This window comes from Electrophorus electricus, chromosome 12 (genome assembly GCF_041902795.1).
Source record: "Electrophorus electricus isolate QZ-2024a chromosome 12, ASM4190279v1, whole genome shotgun sequence".
NCBI lineage: Eukaryota > Metazoa > Chordata > Actinopteri > Gymnotiformes > Gymnotidae > Electrophorus > Electrophorus electricus.
This window is the reverse complement of record NC_137508.1, coordinates 8015486-8039117: the sequence shown is the minus strand read 5'-3', so window position 1 is coordinate 8039117 and position 23632 is coordinate 8015486. Positions and strand designations below refer to the sequence as shown.

General features: G+C 38.1%; 3 protein-coding genes and 2 long non-coding RNA genes across 5 annotated transcripts; 2 read left to right on the top strand and 3 right to left on the bottom strand.

The window, feature by feature from the left end:
* Positions 1-3039: 3039 nt before the first annotated feature.
* Positions 3040-4465, bottom strand: marveld1 (MARVEL domain containing 1). Its single transcript, XM_027025289.3, has 2 exons — positions 4333-4465; positions 3040-4202 (listed from the first exon to the last, which is right to left on the bottom strand). The coding sequence occupies exon 2, from the start codon at positions 4150-4152 to the stop codon at positions 3664-3666; it is 489 nt and encodes a 162-aa protein (XP_026881090.1). The 5' UTR covers positions 4153-4202; positions 4333-4465; the 3' UTR covers positions 3040-3663.
* Positions 4212-6889, top strand: LOC113586939 (uncharacterized). Its single transcript, XR_003411681.3, has 3 exons — positions 4212-4339; positions 4450-4563; positions 5914-6889. It is a non-coding gene; the product is annotated as an uncharacterized LOC113586939 (long non-coding RNA).
* Positions 6890-7624: 735 nt separating this feature from the next.
* pgam1a (phosphoglycerate mutase 1a) lies at positions 7625-10104 on the bottom strand. The gene is made up of 4 exons (XM_027020324.3): positions 9847-10104; positions 8807-9081; positions 8297-8474; positions 7625-8087 (listed from the first exon to the last, which is right to left on the bottom strand). Exons 1-4 carry the CDS (start codon positions 9983-9985, stop codon positions 7918-7920), a joined length of 762 nt encoding a protein of 253 aa, XP_026876125.2. The 5' UTR covers positions 9986-10104; the 3' UTR covers positions 7625-7917.
* Positions 10105-19399: 9295 nt separating this feature from the next.
* Positions 19400-21602, top strand: LOC113581277 (uncharacterized). Its single transcript, XR_014126703.1, has 4 exons — positions 19400-19739; positions 20305-20462; positions 20784-20968; positions 21144-21602. It is a non-coding gene; the product is annotated as an uncharacterized LOC113581277 (long non-coding RNA).
* A 126-nt stretch (positions 21603-21728) lies between these two features.
* Positions 21729-23583, bottom strand: mettl18 (methyltransferase 18, RPL3 N3-histidine). The gene is made up of 2 exons (XM_027027087.3): positions 23402-23583; positions 21729-23103 (listed from the first exon to the last, which is right to left on the bottom strand). Exons 1-2 carry the CDS (start codon positions 23516-23518, stop codon positions 22216-22218), a joined length of 1005 nt encoding a protein of 334 aa, XP_026882888.1. The 5' UTR covers positions 23519-23583; the 3' UTR covers positions 21729-22215.
* Positions 23584-23632: the final 49 nt, after the last annotated feature.

The following is a 23632-nucleotide window of genomic DNA, read 5'->3' as shown; positions in this document are numbered from 1 at the left end:
GGGAAGGACCTCCTAGATGGACCCAAGTGCAGATGAGGTGGTGCAAGGAAATTGAGAGTGGTGAAAAGTGGTGTAAGCCAAACATAAGGTCAAATCACTAGAGGAAAGGTGATGGAACTGAAAGACTGGGGGCACTAGGCACACTGCTCTGTGCAGTACATTCCAGGAAAGTTGAAAGAAACTCAGTAAATATCAGAGGGAGAGGGGGGTGCTTCGTGCCTACTGGAGCAAGGCCCACTTTACGAGTCCGCACTACTCAAGGATCTCAATCATAACCACCAAGGTGTGCAAGACAGACAGACAAAAGAACTGGAAGACAGCAAACAACTGACAGAGCAGGGAACTCCCCACAGAAAAACAAGTGAAGACACACAGAGGGAAAACTGTACCTCAGAGAACTGGTCAAAAAGGCAACAGAGGACCGCTGTCCAAGACAATACCAAATACCAATTACCAATTACCAGTGAGCCTAGCACATGCACTAAGCCTTAGCTAAGAGTGGCCTTGCGAAGCTGTTATATAGAGTGAGGCCACCTGATGGAGCTCAGGCTACTGAGCCCTCATGGCTCATGGCCTCCCTCTAGTGGCTACCAACTAGGGGTGCAAGTCACCCATTACAAATATACCTTTAATTATTTATATTTTGTTTTGACAAAGTTTGACTTTGTCATTTATATCTAAATACCAAGAGTAGCATGTTCGTTCTACTGATTCAGTGATTCAGTCTCTCTGTGCTTCCTTAATTACACAGGTCTGTTTGATGTTCCCATGACAGTACTGTTCAGAGACCCAAGAGATGTGGAAAAAGAATGTGAAAACATTCTTTGATGTTAAACGTTGACTTTGCAATATGCTATAGGATAAGAGCTGGCATTGTTTCCTGGAGCCCTTAGATCTGTGTTTAACTCTGTTCCTCATAACCCCCACTCAGCACATAAACTACAATTGGCAAAAACTTCATGAAGTTAATAACACCTTCCTGCCATCTGCTATGGGCTGGCAGCAAACGGAAGCCTATAAATAGCCTATTCAACAAGTTGTAGTTCTGCACAGTTTTAGTGCACCACAGCAATGATTTGTGTGCCTCCCAGACATGTGAAGTAATTTCCTCCTTCTTAGAATATTTGGCAATTCACAACTGAATATTGCATTGTATTAAAGCTCTCGTATCGTTTTATATTGTTCTTACACCCTCATTAAAGAGAAATGGAACATTAGGCCTGTTACAGAAACATTGAAAATTGACACTTCAGTGTCATTTTTAGTTTAAAATTTCCTCAGCTATTTGAATTTACCTGCCATCGTTATTCACTCTTTTGTCTTCCAACATTTGGGGGTTTGTCTGTTGATTCTGCCTGCTCCCTGTGTCAGTGTGTTCCATCCTGTGCAGAGCAAGGGTGCGTCACTCTGAGGAATGTGTGCCTCAGCACTGTGTGGAGAGTGTGGTTAGCACTACTTTGGCAGGGTGCACATGTGCAGTTTTGCTTTCAGTAAAGCACTGCAGAATTTGCCAATAGTTAAGGGGGTGGGCAGCAAATATTAACAAGGGTTTATCTATTGCTCATATATTCACAGGAGCCAACAGCTGTCCTGCATCACAGACTACAGCTATGTCGACATGATACAGAGATTCACAAGAATGAGGAACTCAGACATTACTGTAGCTCTTAGTCAAATGAAACTGGTATTGTTGATATGTCAAAAACTTGAACCATAGTGTCTACTTTCCTGACATTTGTTTTTAGGCATAATGCTCTCTTCTTTTCTCATGTCTTATAGATTTGCATAGTTGTGCATATATAGAACATATTTACCATACTCTCTGACTTGACACTAGGTATTTGATCTGTTCATGTACGTCCATTCTTAACAGTAATTATTTTATTAATTGTATTTTGATGGATAAATGATTTATCAGCTTATCACTACATGAAATTTGTCCCTGGGAAATATGTCTGTGCTAAAACAATATATTGTACTTCTGGTTTAAGAGTTAAGAAACTATATTTGTGGTTTTGATCTAAATATTAATGGCTGTGCAATCAAATGTGTTCTTTGGTAAGTAAGCACGGAGAGAGAGACAGATATCGTGATTACCCTGGCCATATGAGTACATCCACATTTATTTTTGGTTGCGGTTAATATAAATTCCTCTGGATTTTTTGTATATGCTGACTATAATTTTTTTTTTTGATTCCCCATTGTTTATGTTAGCTCAGATGTTTGTTGCTACACTTTGGCTGTAGCACCTAACATGGTAATAAGAACTGTATAGGTGAAGGGGGTAGAAGAGATGAGGGGGTGAACCAAATGTGAATTGGTGTGTTTTAGAAAATATCCATGCAGAAAGTAGCTCTATAGCTCCAAAAGGAGCAAAGCCAGGAAGTTCTGCAGTAAGGCCTGTGATTGGCACACTGTGTGGAACAGACCCTGCATTGTACACCCATGCCAGTTCATAGGAATTTAAGTCAGAGACTTATTGCCACTCATAGACAACAGAGCTATAGCAGAGAGCAGAGATGGTCTGCAGAAGAATTCATTCTTTTGAATATTCTGCTCATACTGTATATTAATACACACATTGAAAATGTAAATGGGTCTATTCCTATATAGTTCTTTTGATACATATATAGTGACTCTTTGAAGTCATAAAGAAGTTTAGTGATATTCTGTTCTGTTACTCTTTGGGATTATGTCATTTCGCTCTTCATCTAGTATTTTATCCTCTATCATATATGAAAGCAAGGTAAGTTTACCCCCTTTCGAGTAACCATTATTCAAATTTAGTGTGCCCTCAATTACACAGTACAAATAATTCAGTAGACAAAAACAAATCAATGAGAAAAAAACAATGCAAAGTCTAAAACAGCTTTTCAGTCACAGTAATGATCCACTGGTTTGATCTTGTTGCTATTCAGCTGCTGATGTATAATGGCAGTCTGGGAAAGCTGATATGGTGGCTGTTTTTATCTTATCTCTGTTGGACTAGTATACCCAAGCCCCATTCACAAACCCTTCTCACTAATAACTACTGAGAAAGAGAGTGTTCTCAGCTTTTTTATTCATTGTTTGCTAAGACTGACACATCATGTTATATATTAAAACATGTAGATGTATTTTTTGAACACATTTCACACAACATTTTTGCTATGCTCTTTTTAAGCAAAGAATATGTTTGTACCTATATTCTGACAGCTATACATTTATAATGGGAAAGGTCAGTCATTTAAAAAGACTGCTTTGTTGTTATTGTGAAGACAGATAAGAAACAAGTGCTACAGACTTTGGCATATTTGCATGAGGCAACAAATTGCTCACCATGAAAGTATGGGGAAAGAAAACAAGAGAACTTCATTACATAATTTGTTAAGTAGTTTGATCTTGTACATAAAAACATATAGAAAACAACTATAAAATATAGATTTCTGCATGACTGCTGAAGGTATAACTGACTTTAAATTACTGTATTCAAATTCAACAAACCTTGAAGCCTGAGACAAGGGGGTTAAACCCTCTACTTTAAGAGAAAAAGACTTTTCTCCAGTCTCCAAAATCCAGCTGTGTGCAACCCGGGGCCCAGGCCTTTTCCCCACACAGGACTTTCCAGAAGAGGGGCAAATGCCCTCCCCCATCCCACCATCATCCTTAGCCTATGAAGAGCTGTTACACCACAGTCTGCTCGCCCCTGCACTTTCTACACAAGCCGTAAATGGCCGAGAGCAGATACATGCTGGAAGTGAGGGAGGCGAACACAGAACCAGTGAGGTAGACCTTGTATGGGCAGTAGTGCTTGTAGTGCTTTAAGTTGCAGAAGGAGTTCTTCTCCGTCTTGTAGATCATGATGCCGATTGCAGACAAGTAAAGCAAGGTGGCGGCAATGTCGTGTATTACGTTGGTTAACAACCAGCGCTCACCCCCTATGATAGGGACTAAGTCCTGTTTGTCCAGCAGTGTGAGAAAAAAGAGGGCTAGCGAGAGGAGCCAGAAGAGCACAGCAACAAACAGTACATAGTGAATAGAGCCCTCATACTTGTTTGCAGCGATGGTAACCCAAAGACCTGCTCCCAGAAGGATTTGAAGGAGCCTGACAATCCCAATAAAGCTCTTGAGGAACTCCAGGAAATTCCTCTTCACCTGTGGCTGCGGGGGCATCTCCTTGCTATGGAGTAGCTCTCTTCTCTTTCTCCTGTTTAGGGTGGAGGCTGTTTGCCACAACCAGATTTTTTTTTAATAAAAAAAAATTTAAAAAAACAACTTGAGATGAAAAAAAGGAGAATAAATTATGCTAAACTTTTCAGAAGATTGTAGATTAGAAAAAAGAGGAATACATACAGCAAATGTGAGTACAGCCTCGAGGTTTTGAAATGAGTTTTCTGTGTTTCGTCCCTTCCGTTTCCTCTGTAGCAGCTGTTGTGCTTTGTCTCCCTCCCCCTCTTTTCCTTAGAGCAGCTGGAGGAGGAAGCTCAGAAAGTAGTGGGCTGGCCTGAAATCCTAACAATCCCTCTCTATTAATCAGATACAAATGCAAAGACGTTCAAAGAGACACTGATTTTATCAGTACAGGTTTGTTTTTAATATTTTTAAATTCTAAACAAGTACTCAAGTGATGTTGAAATTTAACGTTTAGTAACTTTCTATGAAGGCCTCGTGTCCTAAGCAGGCTCTGTGAGTTTGGTTTTCAACCCTACCGAAAAACGCGAAGACCTTCGGTCATTGACGTCACTGGATTACACCTTTGAAACGTGGCTGTGCCAGGACCCCTCCCCATTAAAAACTGGGAACACATCGTTTGTGTTCAACCCATCCCTGTGGGTGGAGATAAACGTCTTTTGCGCTTTTAGAGGATTAATTGTTGCTGTTGAGCGCTTACCGTTAAAGATATGTGGATTGCAAGAGAGGGTGTTGGTGGCTAACGGAAGCTTAGGCAGGACCGTACGCAATGTACGCAAAATCAGACAAGACTGACTATTATTACGGTAAATGTTTAGTAAAATACTCTTTAAGTCATTAATTGTATGGAGACTGATTTTAGCTTAATGGGTGTCACGCAAACAGGCAATTTAGCTTTTTTCAGGTGTTTAGGTTTATTTGGCTAAAATACGTGATTGTATATTCTAAGAGCCTATTACAATTATGGTCACAATAACTTGGTTACGTTTTAAAATACATTGTGCGTTTTTGAACTGCAAAGAGACTGATATCGGCGAATTAGGCTATCTTCAGAGCACTTGTCTGCTTCATGTTTTCCCAGAAAGGACTAAAAAAAATCAGTCCCTTTATACAGAACATTTTCATACAATAATTTTCATTTCAATAAGGTCTATGCATTGGCAAGTAAAGCCACAACACCTATAGTTTGTGTGTTAACATGTATCCAAGTTTTTTGTAGTAGCCCATGTTATAGTAGACCCGTTGATTATATAAGTTAACACCTACAAGTATTTAAAGTTTATAATGGTGTTCAAAAAGAACCTAATTATTGTTTTTTGTTTGTTGTTTTTTTCATTTTGAGAACCAGCAAACAAGTTTTGAGAAGTTAATATGCCCCTAGATCTTCCATGAATGTTGTGTTAAGTGTATTTTTTTTTTCCCTCTGTCATTTATGACTCTCATGTTTACACTTAATGACATTAGGGCTCTCACTATGGCGTCTCAGCAAACACAAATAAACTGTGACAATGGTTTCATAACACTGTTTAGACAACTTAAACTGTGCCACCTTGTGACAAAGTTGTAATGATGTTAGAAAAGAGGTAACTCTCAATGTCATGGTGTTTTGTGTTTGCTGCACTCAGCTCTTAAAACAAATGGTATCAGTTTGTTCTCTTTGGACAGGTCTTATAAATAGACCTTTTTGGTACGATGCAAGACACTGCCCTCACCAATGTTCTCTGTCCCTGTGGTGTCTGACAGGACCACAAGGCTGGGTTGCCAGCATTCTCTACAAGATGAAGCTGGAACAACTACAGAAGCTGTCCTGGGCATCAGAGGGCTCCACTGGTCTTTTACCAGTACAATCAGGATGAAGCCTTCTCAAACAAAGTCTAATATGATCCAGAATAGTGCACTCATCTAAGAAAGACACAGACAATTTTTTCCACCACTAAAGCTCAAATTAAGACCCAGAACAGATTAAATGTAATCTGCTGTCAATGCTGATTCCTTTACTCTGAGATGTTTAACCTGTGCCCAGGAGACCACCCCACTATTTTTAAGGCATGTTTCTACCCTGCCACTACAGAAATATCATTTTTATATCATACAGACATCATTATTTGATCATTTCTTCAGGCATTGATTTACATGTTTCAGATATAGCTAATCATTCCCTTTCCTGTCCCGGATTTAATGGTCAGTCCTCTTCCTGACTGGCTGCTTCCCAACTTCTATTTATCTCCTCTAGTACATGATTGACTTCTTCCCGACTCTCCTCCTTATAAATTGTGACAAGTTCCTATACATAGTGACTGCTGTCTTTTGTTTCCTGTACTTAGCTGCTTATTTGAAACCTCTTTAATTATTCTGTGTTTGGACCCTATTGCCTGTCTTTGATTGTATGTTTTGCCTATGGGATTTGACCCTTTTCTAGTGATGGGCAGATGAAGCCTTGTGAAGCGTTTGGGACTTCTTCCTGATTGTGCTGCTAAAAGTCGAAGCATTAAAGCCAATACCAAAATAGTGACACCTGGTGGCTGTACAAAATTATAGTAGCAATAGGTTCAAACGTGTGCAGCACTGCAAACTATACCACACTACACCGTTTTCATTATATCGTTAAAAAAAATTGATGATCAGTAATGATGTTTAGGCATTACAGTTCTGCAATAATTAGTTTTATATAATTGCTTCACTTTTGATGTGAAAATGTAATACAGAAAATGTAAATGTTCTTTTGCTTCCATATTTTCCTCATTTCTAAATGTGTATTAAAAATATGCATGGGGATTTTACACCCTCTTTCAGCTTGCACAATATAGGATAGTGCCAAACAGTCCCACCCCCATCCAATGGTTCAGTGACATTTGAAGCTTCATACATCATGAGTCACATTATAGTGTGTCAAATCACTAAATCTGTGCTTTTCAATAGTGATACGATTACTTGCTACCTCAGTATCGAATATCCCATCACTACCCTTTTGATTTTAAATGCTTTGTAAATACCAGACAGTATGTGCAAATAGTGCCAGTGGGAGTAGGTACAGGAGTACAGTAGTAGGCAGTTAATGCCTTTTTGCTTATATTCATATTTTCTCTGGTTTATCAAAAGGGAGTTAGGGACATAGTTTGGGTAGATACAGTATTTTTCACCTTATAGCTGTTTATTTTGGCCTTATTGGCTCCTGATATTTGACCTGCTATCCAATTAACAAGAGAAACAATCGTTTTCCTCTATCTTTTGCTGTGGTCTGAGCCTCGGCTATCATGACCAAGCCTGGGCCATAACACAAGTGTCTTGTCTTTACTCCCTTTGATGTATTTACAACCCAAATAATATGTTAATGCAGTTGCTGTTAAGAACAGCTTAAATAAGTAAACTGAGAATAACAAATTCCTCTCCACTATAAATACCAACCATATGAGGAGAAAGGTGTAAAATAACTGTAAATTGTATGACCATCACATGACATCGAAAGCCCAAAACTATTTTATTTTGATCTGTGGTCCATCATACATTATGACAAGGCATGATATGTTTTTCAAAGATAAATTTAGTGGTCCCTGAATTTAGGCTAGGTTAATTAACATTTAGAACTACCTGCTAGTTGGATACAATGAAGTTGCAGTTTATGAACATGATGCAATGTTAACATGGGTACAGAAAACTCCCAAATGCAGACACAGAATCATGAGTGATCACTAGTGGTAGCTGGTCAGTGATGACCAATAACACCCATTGATGGTCTGGTAAAGGAATCTACTTCTTGGCCTTGCCCTTTCCTGCCATAGACTCCATGGCTTGGCGCACCATCTCCTTATCTTCCAGGATCTGCATTGGTTTAACGGACTTCAGGTTCTTGTCCAGCTCATAAAGAATAGGGATTCCTTTAGGGATGTTCAGTTCCACAAGTGCTTCTTCTGACAAGCCTGTGAGAAAAAATTGAGTACTATAGATTAACTTAGTAACATATGATCAGTGCATAAAGGCACACTGGAAAAAGTACCAAGCTGAGTCACTGATAGTATGCTCATTTATAAGTAAATCCATCTGAAAATAACATTTAAAAAGCGGGAGCATCTGAGGGACATCATAAGAAGTTAAATTTAATAAAGATGATATAGAATGCAATACCCACCTTCCATGTGCTTTATGATACCCCTCAGACTGTTGCCATTGGAAACAATCAACACTCTCTTGCCCTTCTTAATTAGAGGGGCAATCTCTTCATTCCACAATGGTAGTGTACGGGCAACAGTGTCCTTCAGGCTTTCACAAGAAGGTAGGTCCTCAGTCAGGTCAGAATAGCGCCGATCCTACAGAAGGACCAGAAGGCATTTAAAACATTTGGCCTGCATATGCTCTGTAGATCTGAAAGATGTAACTTGACAGTATGGCCTTGTGTTTATAAGTGGACAATTGAGCTTGAACCATCTCAGGTCATGACACTCAAGAGTGGCTCTTTAGTCCGTTCAAAAACATCCCAGTTAAACTTTGGCTTTTGAACTGTAGTATTTATTAACCAGCAACAAGATGTATTCCTGTTACACAGTGACTTAGGATAATTATCAAAAGCTAAACAGGTAAAAGTGGAATTTTATTCATTTCATTATTCTTGTATTGACCTCATTGATACACATGAACTCACCTTCCTAATGACATTGTAAAATTCATGGTCCGCCTCCATCGGAGGAGGGGGCACATCATAGGAGAATCTCCATATCTTGACCTGGGCCTCTCCATACTTTGCTGCAGCCTCAGCATGAGTTAGCCCAGTCAGACTACCATAATGACGATCATTTAGACGCCATGCCCTGCGAACAGGTACATACATCTGATTGGTATCATCCAAAATGGTCCATAAAGTACGGATGGCCCTCTTCATAACAGAAGTGAAGGTGTGGTCAATCTCAAATCCACCCTCTGCAGAGGAAAAAAACATACAGAATTTACTTACCAGACCAGTCACTATGGTAAATTATAAAACATTGTTGTAAATTGTATTAGCATAAAAAGAAAACTTGTGATTACAACAAGAGCATGAGGATTGCTACATGCAAAGGGTAGACTATTTGGCACATGAAAATGAAATGAAATCACATTCCATGCTGCACATTCCCATCAGATTAAATACATCTCTATGCGTAGTAGATTGACACTAACTATGGGGAGTTTCAACTGATTTAGTTGAACTTCTGATAAGAACACAATACTAGACTGCATTAGTCAGTCTATACTTTGGCAAAATAAAATGAAATGCACAGTACCAGGGTGCACGTCTGTCTTTTGGGATCAATAAAGTATCTGTCTGTGTGTCGTTCTAGTGAGATTCAGTAATATGATGGACAGGCCTTTCAGCCAAGCACTGTGCCCCTCTTAAAAAATTGTGAAAACTATCATAAATTAATTCACTGCATTTGGCACATGCTCGTATCCAGAGTATGTTGGTATTTGCACTCTGGGAATCAAACCCATCTTGGTAAGGTAATTAGCAACATGCAGTGGCTGCTCTACCTAGTAAGAGCTGTAGAGGAGTAAAATTGACTATACATTTTCAGAAATATTAGTAGGTCTGTTACCCTAATACTGAATACTTGCTTAATATGAGGTCACAGCTTTTAAACTCTTCTACTGCCAATGTTTTAAATAAAACAGAATTGCAACAAAAGTATCGGTGAGTGGCATTACCTTTCAAAACCTGTCCACATCTCTTCACCTGCTGAATCCCATTCTCGCACAGGTCAGAGTCATACCAACCACAAATGCGATTCTGCTGGTCCCAACAAGTCTCCCCATGGCAAATGAGAATTATTTTGTAGGTAGACATTTGTAGTTTGCTATGTTATAAAAGAACAGTAGCTAAAGTGTAGATCCAAAATAACTATGCACAATAACCGAGTACCAGTAGCACAGCTAGTTGACCACGGCCAGTGCTTTACAAAACGGACCCTTGCTTTTATTGTGTGTTCACCAGTACTATGCTGAATGATGTCAGCTGCATCTCATGATTTCACCAATGAAAATGAGCAACCTCAGGGAACTTTCCAACAGTACTCCACCTAGTTGTGTACTGATGTGCCTCTGGGCACATATGAGTAAATACAGGGCAAAAGCTATTAAAAGAGGAATCAGTTCAGATATTAGAATAAGGTTTTATGAGATACCTTCATGTGAGCTACAAATTACAAATAAAAGTTACCAAAGTTACAAACTGCATTTTTTCTGTTGATGAACTTTTTTTTCCCTTTAATGAACATGTGCTGATGATGTTGGGAACAATTAATCACAATATTTTAGTTGTTTGTTTGTCTTATTTGTTTTATATTTATTTGTTGCAGCTTATGTTTTATGTTATGTATCTTACTCTCATATATATTCCCCCAAATAATTTAAATGTCAATTATAACTATAAAATTAGTGACTGAAACTGGTCATTTTAGTCTACTGGTAAAATACAGGCCACATAGATTGTAGTCTAGTCTACTTGCCAGAATCTCACCTACACCAGAGTTGAACAAACTGATGACTAGCACCCCCACCTAGTTCCTGCACTTACAGCATTTCACTGAAGATTTACAGAATTTCACATTTATCCAAAGCAACTCAAAATTATGACTAAATACAACTTGAGAAATTGAGGGTTAAGGGTCTTGCTCAACCTGGCAGTGGTGGGGCTTGAACTGGCAATTTTCTGATTACCAGTCAAGTACCTTAACCACTGATGTACCACTGTCCACTGCATTGGGACGTTTATTTCAAAATTCTTTCAGGGATGTCAATCTTTAATCCATGATTACAAAAGCATTTTTAATTACTTTTATGGCAACACAAAGGTCATGAGTTTGATTCCCAGGGAACAGTATTGTCATTCTGGATTTCTCTCTCTATCCATTTGTCTCCCTGCTAGAACAACTTTAGTGGGCCTTGGCATGTCTGGTTACTATGAAGGCCATAATATGTGACTTACATAACTATCATACTCATCAAAGCATTTTGCAACCCTCTCTCTGTAAATGCCAGTGGTGTGCTCTTTCATATTTGATCTGATCACATTCTACACTGACATACTCTCACCACATTTAGTTTCTCTTCCTTTTACTCTTGAATCATGGTCATTGAGTATATGTATTCAACCACAAAATCTCTGTTTACTGATTCTTTCCCCTAGATTTAAGTTCAACTGTCACTTTAGTCAGTGTTTCTTTTGAAGTGCACTTTTGTACATAGATAGGTTTTTATAAAGTCTTCTGCAAAAGAAATTAGTCATTGAAATTGAGCCATGGCAGTGCTTCTACACAATGGGCTTGCTGCCAAAACAATATGACTGCTATAGAAGGTTATATTGATGCTGGTACCTTTCTAAGGTATTTTGCAAAGTTGCAAGAGAAGGTTGCCACTAACTGGCAATTACAGACCATATCACTATAAAACAGGTGTATATATACATATAACATATTTCACATATAAAACAGGTGAATCTAATGAATTGTCCAGTGAGTGTGACTAAAACATAGGTACATTAAATACTCAAAACAGATAAAGCTGTATATTGTAAGTCTTCACTTTTGTGGAGCATGTCAGTTGTTTCATTCACAGCTGAGCTGCTTTCTGTACAGTTCTTACAATATTTCTACTCTTCATTCCTTTTTTATGCTAGTGCTGAGATCAGGACACGTACCTGTAAAGTAAAGTACACCTTTGTAAATAGCCAGTTGATATTACTGGAATGACATAACATGGCTTTTTCATGGTTAATGTGTTGTTGAAAATGGATGCATGTAGTACTTTGCAATTAAATTATGTGTTCAAAATAGATTTAGGTAGCACTTTGTGCTCTCTGTCCATTAAGTGATGCATGCTGGTTGGTGTTAGAAAAGAACTGAGACTGATCCTGTCCTCCAAGCCACCCAGAAAGTATTTAAGGGTTATAGTGAAGCCACTGGAAGGGACTGTTGCATTCTGTAACATCTCTATTACATGTGACTTCTGTATTATGTCCCTTGGAGGTTTCCACTTTTTGTTTAAATGTTATTTTCAGATGGATTTATGTATAAATAAGCATACTATCAGTGACTTGGTTTTGTACTTTTCCCAGTGTGCCTTTATGCATTGATCATATGTTACTAAATGAATCTATAGTGCTATTTTTTTTTTCTCACAGATATGTCAGAAGAAGCAATTATGGAGCTGGACCTCCCTACTGTAATCTCTATTCTTTATGAGCTGGACAAGAACTTGAAGCCCATTAAGCTAATGCAGTTCCTGGGAGATGAGGAGATGGTCTGCAAAGCCATGTGGCAGCAAAGGGCAAGGCCAAGAAGTAGAGTATTTTATTTAGACCAACTTTTCAAAGGGTGTGACATCATTCAGTTGACCCAAAGATTCAGTGTATGCTTGCATTTGGGAGTGTTCTGTATCCATGTCAACATTGCAACATGTTTGTACACTGTAATTTCAATGTTTTACTCAATATTTATACCAAGCCTGTATTCAGGGACCACCAAATGTTTCTTGGAAATACATCATGCCATTTCATGATTTATGTTGGATCCCAAATTTAAAACTCTAGAGATGCCATGTATTGGTTAAACAATTTGCTCCATATTTGGTGGGTATTATAGTGGAGGAGTGTCACAATACACCAGGCAACCAGACAGAGGGACAAACACACACCCCACACCTGCTGATGCCTAATTATTTACAGCATTTAGCTGATGCTTTTATCCAAAGCAATTTATAATTCTGGCTGAAAACAATTTAAGCAATTGAGGGTTATGGGCTTTGCTCAGGGGCCCAAGAATGGCAATACGATGGTGGTAGGGCTCAAACTGGCAACCTTCTGATTAATAATTGAGTATCTTAACCACTAAGCTACCACTGCCCACAAGCACATGTGCTTTTTTTTGGTTTTGTCTCTTATTTAAAGCCCACAGGTACTTTCCTCCAGTCCTGTGCATTGTTCAACTACATCTTCCTTAGAAGATGCCTAAGAGAAAACTTCTCTTACTTCTCTTACTGCCAGCATGTTTATATTAGTGCCTTTTTTCTTTTTCTTTTTTGCCAGCTAGGCACTGTGCTTTTGTGCGTGGAGAATAGACTCTCCATACATGCACTCGCATATGTTCTTTTCAGTTTTCTTCTTAGAACACCTTCAATATTTGGAATGTCACTACAGCTCCTGTATTTACATATATGTTTTATTTGGGTTGTAAAGACACCAAAGGGAATAAAGACAAAACACTTATGTTTTGATAAAATTGTCTTCTTCCAAGATACTCAGTTCTCTAGTGCATTTACACAATATTTGTAATGACATAACAGTTAGCAAGGGAGTAAAGAAAAAAACACTAATATTTAGATGAAACTCTTCTTTAAAGTTGTATTTTACATATTAATGGATGTTATGCAGTGCTTTACTTAGGTATAAACATTTAAACTCAATCAAATCCAATGCAGCTAGAGTTTTGCATAACAGGTATCATGTATGCTTTTAAAAAATCTCTCTAAATAACTAATCCTCAGACTTCTCATAAAAACAAACTGTTGTAATCCTGTTTTGGTAGCTGACAGGCGGAATGTTTGTTTCAAAGGCACATTATTATTTTGTTAGACTGTCTATAAATGTGTCAATATAGATACATTTTAAGATGTCTAAAAATGCAGTCCCAAAGTAGGCTAAATTTGTATTTAGAAGCCAAGCCTGCAAGTTTCTGTATGTAAGAGCTCTGTATTCTGTATTATAGGTGGTCTCATATGTGAAGATTAACTTTGATCTGCATGAGTGAGAGTTAAGAAGTCTAAAAAACTGGAATTTTCATTGACCTACTTTAGTATAGCTATAGGAGCAGTTACTAAACAAGCATTAAAACAGTAAATATTTTTATGCGGTGTGTGTGTGTGTGTGTGTGTGTGTGTGTGTGTGTGTGTGTGTGTGTGTGTGAGAGAGAGAGAGAGAGAGACAGAGAGAGAGAGAGAGAGAGAGAGAGAGAGAGAGAGAGAGAGAGAGAGAGAGATGGATTAAAGGTTTCCATGTCCATTGACTCAGTAAATCAGGAATTCATTATCACACAACACTTTACTTATGTGACTAAACTAAGAACAGTTCTTTAGAAATATTTTCACAAGTATATAAGACACCTGTTGTGCAAAACACATCCATTTTATTGAGTTTAAATGTTTATTCCTGAGTGTAACACTGTACAGCTGCCATTAATATATCAAATATACTGTGCAAAATGCAATAGATAACTAAATACGTTTCAGTCTTTACTTGGAAAACTTGGAAAAGGACAATTTCATCAAAATACAAATGTCTTAACTCCCTTACGCGTCTTTACATATACGTTTACAAATGCAAACATACAGAATCATGAGTGATCACTAGTGGTAGCTGTTCGGTGCTGACCAACAACAAACCTTTGAAAAGCTGGTCTAAATAAAAGACTCTACTTCTTGGCCTTGCCCTGTACTGCCACAGCCTCCATGGCTTTGTGTACCATCTCCTCATCTCCCAGGAACTGCATTGGCTTAGTGGGCTTCAGATCTTTTTCAGCGCATATGTATGTATGTATGTATGTATATATGTATATGTGTGTGTGTGTGTGTGTGTGTGTGTGTGTGTGTAATAGTTTAATATTAATAGTTTAATAGTAGAAATAATTTGGATGTTACTAATAAAGTTTTAGTAAAGTTGCTTGTAACTGTATATTTTAATCTGTCCACAAAATGTTGGTCTCTTACTTATTTGCTGATGCAGTCCAGAACAAAGTTTCTCAGACTACATCTGTAACTGCCAGTTAATGTTTATGTGGTATTTTTGTGTTTTACAAAATACCACAGGCAGGTACCAGCATCACTGTAAATTATACAAATACTTGGAGTGACCCCAGTAGTCATATTGTTTTGGCAGCAAGCCTATTGCGTATAAGCACTGTCATGGCTCAATTTCTATGACTAAATCTCTGACTTTTGTGGGAGACTTTTTAAAAACCTGACTATGTATAAAAAGTGAACTCTTTGCACATGGACACAAAAAGCTTAACTAGCTAGTATTTCAACAGAAACACTGACTATAGTGAGAAATGCATTGAAATCTATGGGAAAGAAATCAGAAAACAGGGATTTTGTGGTGGATCATACATTCAATGGCCATGATTCTCGTGTGTTAGTGCAATATAAGAGGGAAAAGGCAGACAAACTGTAAATGACAATGTGATCAGACCAATCTGGAAGAACACACCATTGGCATTTACATAATTAAGAATATTATAGTAGGGTTGCAGAATGGTTTGATGAATGAGAATTATGTAAATCATATGCTACTGCCCTCACAATCACGGTAGTGAACATGTTAAGATTCCCAAAATTTTCTCGGATGGATGGATGGATGGATGGATGGATGGATGGATGGATGGATGGATGGATGGATGGATGGGTGGGTGGGTGGGTGGGTGGATGGATGGATGGATGGGTGGATGGATGGATGGATGGATGGATGGATGGATGGATGGATGGATGGATGGATAGATAGATAGATAGATAGATAGATAGATAGATAGATAGATAGATAGATAGATAGATAGATAGATAGATAGATAGAGTGTCTGGAAAAGGTCCCTCCTCAGTGATGCATTCAGTTCTCAGAAATACCTAGGAGCCTAGCTAATCTCATTAGCAGTAGGGAATTAATTCCTGAGAAGTTCATGTGCTCTGATAGCTCTATCAAGAACTGGTTGTCTTTCTCTGCTGCATCTAGGACTCACTGTTTGGTTTATAATATTGCTTATTCCATTATATTCACTTTTTTACAATCTTCCCTATACAAAAGGAATTGGTTTTAGTATGAACAGGGTTTTTTTTTACTACAATTTATTATAAAATTACTATTTATTATTTACTTTAACATTACTATATACTATACTATATACCCTGGATTTTGGACAGAAAAACAAGGGTAAATTTTCACTATAACATACATTACTTACAGTTATTAGATTTGCAGCATTTGGAAAATGGCAATTTTCATATTTATCAATATTACGGTGTCAGTGCTCCTTAGGAATCAACACCTTGGTGTTGCCAGCACCTAAATTACTTAAATTTGTTCAGCGCATACGAGGACTAAAGACTTTCCAACATAAATAATTTTATACTAAGAACCCCTTTGTGGGATAAAGAATTGCTTTATGTCAGCTTATTTCAAGTCCTTACTGGTTAGCATACTGCTTGCCAAAATGCAATGACCACATAAAAGCTTTCAAAGTTAAGGGCGGTTGGCCACCTGGTGGGAGAGCTATGTAACTGTAACTAAACCAAGTAAAAGAAGATAATATGGAAATATTTAGGATGAGATTCAGCTCCCTCTTCTCATTTCTGATTTTTCAGGACAGGACAGGTCTGCCCCTATTAATTAGCTTCCTCCATTCTCCTGGCATTTTCATCTCTTCTTTATATTCTTTATATATCATTGATCTGTAGCTATTCTGAAAAGGGGGACACGCAATGTGCAATTTTAAAAAACTTTTACTTAATCTACAAGCAGCTTGATGTAAGAAAAATAATTTTTTGTATAAGCAAATAATGATTGGGGTCTAATTAAGGAAAAGCACTTGGGAAAGGAAAGAGTACTGATAATAAGGACAAGTGGTAGGACAAACTGTGAGATAATGTCTTAAGAAAAGTGTATTTTTAAAAAGAGGACTCTTGATCGGGCACTTCTGTGCTTTAGCTAGCTGTCCAACAACTAATTTGTTCACCTTTGAAACTAGCATTGGCTGTCAAAACATCTTTCAACATTTTGGTCACATGTATTGTTAATGCAATATTTTTTATTATTAGAGATTACTTTGTGATACATTTTCCTAATGTGTGTAATGCATTAGAATACATATTACCTTGCTCTGTTAAAATTATTTTGTGTGTGGAATCCTCACTTGCACTGTATATTAAATGTAGACTGGTCTCGCTTTATGGAAAAGGAGCACATAGCTTTAAATGAATTCCTCAACTTGTACTGCTTTGAGCCTCAGAGGATAGACCACAACTTGAGAGCCACAGGATGCATTTATTCTAAAGAATCTACTTATTCTTTATTTTAGTGTTGGTATTTGTTCCACTGTAACCACTTGGGAGCAAATACACTCACTTATGACAAGAAACACCTTGCACCTATACCCACTGGGAAATTTGAGATATACATATTTATGTGTTTTGTAAGTATACATACTGTACATAATCTGTTGGTATGCACAATTTGTCAGCCACCCTCTTCCTGTTTATTACTGGGTACTGATAAAGTGCTAGAAAATGCCTCACTTATCTAGGTATGGCAACAGATGGGTTGTAGACTCTGAGAATTTAACTAAGGTGGCGTTATATGTGGGTATAATTTCAAATGTTATCATAACCATGCATTAATTTTCAAAAAACAAAGTGATCACTGCAGGTTCAATATGTAGTTTGTGTGATGAATTGGTTTTTCATGCAGACATTAGATTTGTACATAAACTATAGGTGTGATTTCTTTGCCAGTAACCCCCATATGTCAGAGTTTGTTAGTATGATCATGTGGCTTTACCTCCTCTGCACATACTCCCTGCACATACTCTGGCTGTTCTCACAGTGCACGGCACAAAATATACACTTCACCGTTAAATACACTAATAATATCAAATTAAACACACACACACAAAACAATAAATAAACCATTAGCATTAATTGATTAGGTAAATGAAAGTCAAAATACTGCAATTTCCTAGTATGCACGGTGCTCGTCAGAATTAATACATGTAGCCCACCACCATAGAAGAGAACCTTGGATGTATAACCTCATTTGCTCAAAGACCATTCCTGTTTTTTTAGGGGACTAGACTTCTTGTCTCTCATTCATGCAAGCCAAATATCCCATATTCAAATATGACACCATTTCCACATCTGAGACCATCTTTAATACAGACCAATACCAGCCTTCATAGCATTTTTCATAAGATGCTTGCTGAGGATGGAGTAGTCTATTTGGCAAATAAGTTTCATTATTTCGGGGGGGGAGAGTGGGTGATGGACTTTTTTGTGGAAGAAAAAGATGTTTTCCAAATCAAATATTAATTAAGGTAAATTAAGCCTACATTGGGAATGAACTTTTGGACAGGTTAAAATGTATCTATATTGTAACAAACCTACTGCTAGGCAGCTAGTAAAAGATGATTAAAATGGTTTATTTTCATGAGAAGACTATCTGTGATATATTAAACAAGTTTCCACGTCGTTGCACATTGATTCATACTTTATTATGTGACTTTAGTTATATTTTCACAAGCATACATGATACCTGTTGTGCAAAACACTTCCATCACATGTACTGCATTTTAATTATATTAAATGTGTATACCGGGTGTAGCACTGCATAACTGCAGTCAAACCAGGGAACTGAGTACATTTCAGTTTTTAATGTGGAAGTCAATTCAATCTAAACATAAGTGTCTCACCTTCGTTCCCTGTATGTATAATCCAAATAGTATTTCCCCTGCCCACTTAATTATTTCCCTTTATTATGTCACGTGATTGGTGCCAGTGGGTACAGTTATCGCTGGTCGCGTGGGCGACGTGATTGGTTGGGATATGGTTGACTGTGCGTACTACCTTGGTTCCTAGGTACTGGATAGCGTTAGCGTGCCAATCCCAACGACGCGCAACTGGAGGAACAATCTCCAGGAATTCTTTCCTAACGTTCCGGTCCCCATCTGAATCTGAAATAGAAATGATTACGTAAACACCTGAGCTGTTACGACGTTAAAAATGTTGAGTGTGTTCTAAGAAGCACGCTGAAAATAATAATGGCCTGCAAGGAGATTTAGCTCCTTAACTGCTTCTTTGGATACAGGGCCGTCAATAGAAATATATTTATAGGAGGGCTAAGCTCCCCAGGAGAACTGTCTTAAATGTTGCATTGTTCAATGCAAAAATCGTATTTAGTTTCCTTTTTAAGCATTTGTTCATCAATCAATAGGGTTCCTCTGTCAAATTCATTTCGGACAATTGAAACATTCAGATGACGTATTTTCTTTAGGCCTACTTTTGTGTTGTAGTTACACAGTCTTCAGGAACAATCTCTGACAGAGAGATTCTGTTTTGCACAAGCTGGTTGACATTTTAGCAAAGCAGTGCAGAGCGATAATCACAGCTCACCAAACTATCTAAATCTAGCATACTCAAAACGTGCGTCAGGTTTTGGTAGTGCTGTAGGGCAGCAGCACCTCCCCCAGGTCCAAGAGCCCTTTCAAGTGTACAGTGAATGTAGAGACACGGTGGCACGGTAAAATAAGATGCAAACTAATAATGCATGCTTATTCGGGAGGACAAAAGAAAATTTAAACCGGACTATAGTCCGGTCTTCACTTCGATCTACAGTTTTGCTACTGTTCTAATATAACGAAGGAATCTACAAATGTCTGCCTGCAAAATAATTCTCATTCGCCATGGGGAGAGTTGTTGGAACCAGGAGAATCATTTCTGCGGTTGGTTCGACTCTGACCTTAGCAAGACTGGGATCCAGGAGGCAAGGAGAGGTGGGCAAGCTTTGAAAGGTTCGTGTAATGCCTTTCAACAGTACTTATGTGATACTGTATTTTACTTAACACGGGGTTTGCTTTGGGAGGCTTTATAGGTACATATCTAACGTTGCAGCATCATATTAAACTTTTAGTTATTAGGCTAGTAGACCTGTTAATGTTTCCAAAAATGTGTGGTGATTTTGTGGCAGTTTTCACGACTTATCGATGGGAACAGATTTAATTAAGTTACAGATGCTGTCCTACTAACACTTTCCAAATGAATTGCCATTAGTTTCCTGCCGGCGTGTTTCAGCTAAATCCCCACCTCTTGAAACGTTTTCGTTCTATTCGGGCCAATCGGGCTTCCCTCGACCTGCCTTCTGTCAACCTACCACATGTATGGGGTGTATCTAATCTGATGCAAACGTGCAGCGCGGAATGTGATTCCTTTCACGTGCCGACTAATCTGCACTTTGCATGCAACAATCTCGATGTAACCGCGAGCCTTCTTTTTATGCTAATAACATGTAAAAGTGTCTTATGATTTACGTTAAGTGATCAATCTGGTATGTAAATTAGTATGTTTTTGCCTCTGCAGATGCCGGATTTGAGCCTAAATGAGCGTCATTATGGTAGTCTGACTGGGCTAAATAAAGCAGAGACTGCAGCAAAGCACGGAGAGGCCCTGGTCAAGATATGGAGGCACTCCTATGATATTCCCCCTCCTCCCATGACTTTTATAATGTCATTAGCAAGGTGAGCACATATGCATCAATGAGGCCAATAAAAAAATATATAAAATAAAATTTCACTTTTACTTGTTAAGCTTTTGATAATTATCCTAAGTGACTGCCCTGTAACAGTCAGTTATTTTGAAACTGGTTGCTGATTAATAAATACTACAGTTCAAAAGCCAAAGTTTAACTGAGATGTTCTTTGAGCTGACTAAAGAGCCACTCTCAAGTGTCATGAACCAATAAGGCTCAAGCTTTATTGTCCACCTATAAACATAGGACTATTTCCTACATTTGCTGTCTATATAATATGTACAGGCCAAAAGTTTTATATGCCTTCCAGTCCTTCTGTAGGATCGGCACTATTCTGACCTGAGGACCAGCTACCTTGTGAAAGCCTGAAGGAAACTATTGCCCATACACTACCATTCTGGAATGAAGAGATTGCCCCTCAAATTAAGAAGGGCAAGAGGGTGCTGATTGCTGCCCATGGCAACAGTCTGAGGGGTATAGTGAAGCACCTGGAAGGTGGGATCTGAATGCTGTAACATCATAATGTAACTTAAGTCCCTCAGAAGTTCCCTCTTGTTCTTTTCAGATATTTATTTATCAATGTCTTGGTTTGGCACTGTTCAGCGTACCTTGGTGCATTGATACCATGCAACATGTAAGTTAATCCACAGTATTTAATTTTTTCTTACAGATATGTCAGAAGAAGCAATTATGGAGCTGAACCTCCCTAAAGAAATCCTTATTCTATATGAGCTGGACAAGAACTTGAAGCCCATTAAGCCAATGCGGTTTCTGGGAGATGGTGTGCAAAGCTATGGACTCTGTGGCAGCACAGGGCAAGGCCAAGAAATAGAGTCCTTTATTTAGACCAACTTTTCAAAGGGTGTTGTTGGTCAGCCCTGAAAGGCTATGGTTAGTGACATCGCTCTATCAAGATTCTGTTTGTGAGTGTATTTACGAGTGTTCTGTACATATGTCAATGTTGTATTCTGTTTGTAAACTATAATGTCAATGTATCTAACTAGAACGTGGTTCTAAATATTTATTGACCAAGCCTGTATTCAGGGACCACAACATTTTTCTTTGGAAAACATCATGCCCTGGACCACAGAGCTAAAATAAATTGGTTTAGGGTTGTCACGTGATGGTGTTTTAAACCTTTTTCTTCTAGTGCCCTAAGAAACATCTGGTACCTTTTTTATATGGTTGGTATTATAGTGGAGAGGCATATTTTATTTGAAATGTAAACACAATAGGGAGTAAAACAAGACACATAATTAGATGAGACTGTACTCTTTCAGTTGTAGAAACTTAAATGCACTTTTCCCATGAGCTATTTACACAGTACATTTGACATTTACATGGCAGTTATGCAGTGCTACAACCAAAACTAAACCTTTAAACTCAATAAAATGCAGTACAACTGATGAAAGTGATTTACACAACAGGTATCATGCACAGTTATAAAAATTTCTCTAAAGTGGTATTTGACAATGAGTCTAAATTTCAGAATCAATGTGTACCAACATGGAAACTTCTTTAATCCATCAGACATCTAATAAAAAAAATAAACCATTGTAATCGTATTGGTATGTGATGGGAATATCGTTTGCTTCAAAGGCACGTTATTTTGTTAGACCTGCTATGTCATACATACACTCTCATATAAAAAATTGAGTCCCAAAGTAGGCTTACTTTGCATTTAGCCAAGCCTGCTGTATGAAAGAGCTCATTCTATTTATCACTGCGATATTTATAAAATATCATGACCGTGCTTTCTTGAAGCTTAAAGAAACAACATGTCTTTTAAAGCCCTGATCCACCTCCTTTAAATATTTGATTTGGAAAACATTTTTTCCTTCCAAAAATTTTTTCAACAAATTAAGTCCACCACCAACCCCAAAATAATGAGACTTAGTTGCCAAATATACAACTCCATCCTCAGCAAGCAGTTTATGAAATATGTTATGAAGAGAAGGGTAGTATTCTGTATTGTAGATGGTCTCAGATGTGAGGATGATGTCATACTTGAATGTGGGATCTCTGGTTTGCATGAGTGAAAGATAGGAAGTCCAGTCCCCTGAAAAAAATCTGGAATGGTCTTTGAGCAAATGTGGTGAGGCATCCAAAGTTCTTCTCTTTGGTGGGGGGCTGCTATCATTTTCTTCATTATCATCTTCATCACTCTCTTCCTCATAATTGAGCACCACATTTAGCATGGTCAACTGCTCTATCACAGTGCTGTTATAGTCCTGGAAGTGGACCATGCTAGCTCCTCTCTTTAAAGCAAGAATGCCAAGTAGTCCCGCTCCACAACCTAGATCTAGGACTCTTTTTCCAGAGAACGTCTCCCCTTCATCATCAATGTACTCTAGCAGATCATAGGTACATTCCCAGATTTTAAGGCCACCTTCATACACTCCACTTATGAGGTCTGAATTTTGGGTTATAGCTTTAAACAATATCTTCTCTCTGTCAACTCGCTCAGGGGCAGTCTGTTCAAATACAGATTCATTGAGATAATGGAGAGGCGGTAGTGTGCCAATGGTGACCGTTTCAGTGACGGAATTTTCCGCTTGAGAGAGAGCGTCCGGCGTATACATGTGCTCCATGGCTTCTTTTATCTTACTGGGAACAGACTCTCTGGCCTCCTATGGGGTTACAATGAAGCTTTAGCTAATTAAGTAGTTAGATCTGATGTGCTGTATAACGTACAATCATATTACGATTTAGGCCTTCACGCTGGACGCTTGCTAGCTTACTGTTTAGCCTAGGCATAACATAAGTGTACTAGAATTAAGTAGACACGCTAATGTTTAAGAAAAAAAATACAATGAATATTGAATCTAGAATAAAGTGTTATTTTATTTTGGCAGCTGTCTTCTGATGTTAACCTTAACTAGCTAGTTAGCCTTATCTTTTCCTAAGGAAAGTTAGTTCGCTACTTACACCAAGCGTACTCGAGTTATTTGACTGATCCTCATCTTTTACTTTGTCATCTCGGATATCTTCGCCATATTTCTGTTTCGTCTGCAACGGAATTTCGAAATTAAATTTGAATGCCATGACTGAACGCGGTCGAGCGAGTGTTGCACATGCTGTATCGAGTGTACTGGACTACAACTTCCACAATGCACTAAATATTTTCCTGTTCCTGTAGTTTAACCATAGAAATCACTT

What these genes read in the sequence shown, in the direction of transcription:
- pgam1a (XM_027020324.3), bottom strand. Translation starts at nt 9,985, where the DNA reads ATGTCTACCTACAAAATAATTCTCATTTGCCATGGGGAGACTTGTTGG. An exon ending in TTTACAATGTCATTAGGAAG is followed by an intron (nt 8,475 to 8,806) that starts GTGAGTTCATGT and finishes GTCCTTCTGTAG; the next exon opens with GATCGGCGCTATTCTGACCT. An exon ending in TATCATAAAGCACATGGAAG is followed by an intron (nt 8,088 to 8,296) that starts GTGGGTATTGCA and finishes TTTTTCTCACAG; the next exon opens with GCTTGTCAGAAGAAGCACTT.
- mettl18 (XM_027027087.3), bottom strand. Translation starts at nt 23,518, where the DNA reads ATGGCATTCAAATTTAATTTCGAAATTCCGTTGCAGACGAAACAGAAA. An exon ending in ATAACTCGAGTACGCTTGGT is followed by an intron (nt 23,104 to 23,401) that starts GTAAGTAGCGAA and finishes GTAACCCCATAG; the next exon opens with GAGGCCAGAGAGTCTGTTCC.
- marveld1 (XM_027025289.3), bottom strand. Translation starts at nt 4,152, where the DNA reads ATGCCCCCGCAGCCACAGGTGAAGAGGAATTTCCTGGAGTTCCTCAAG.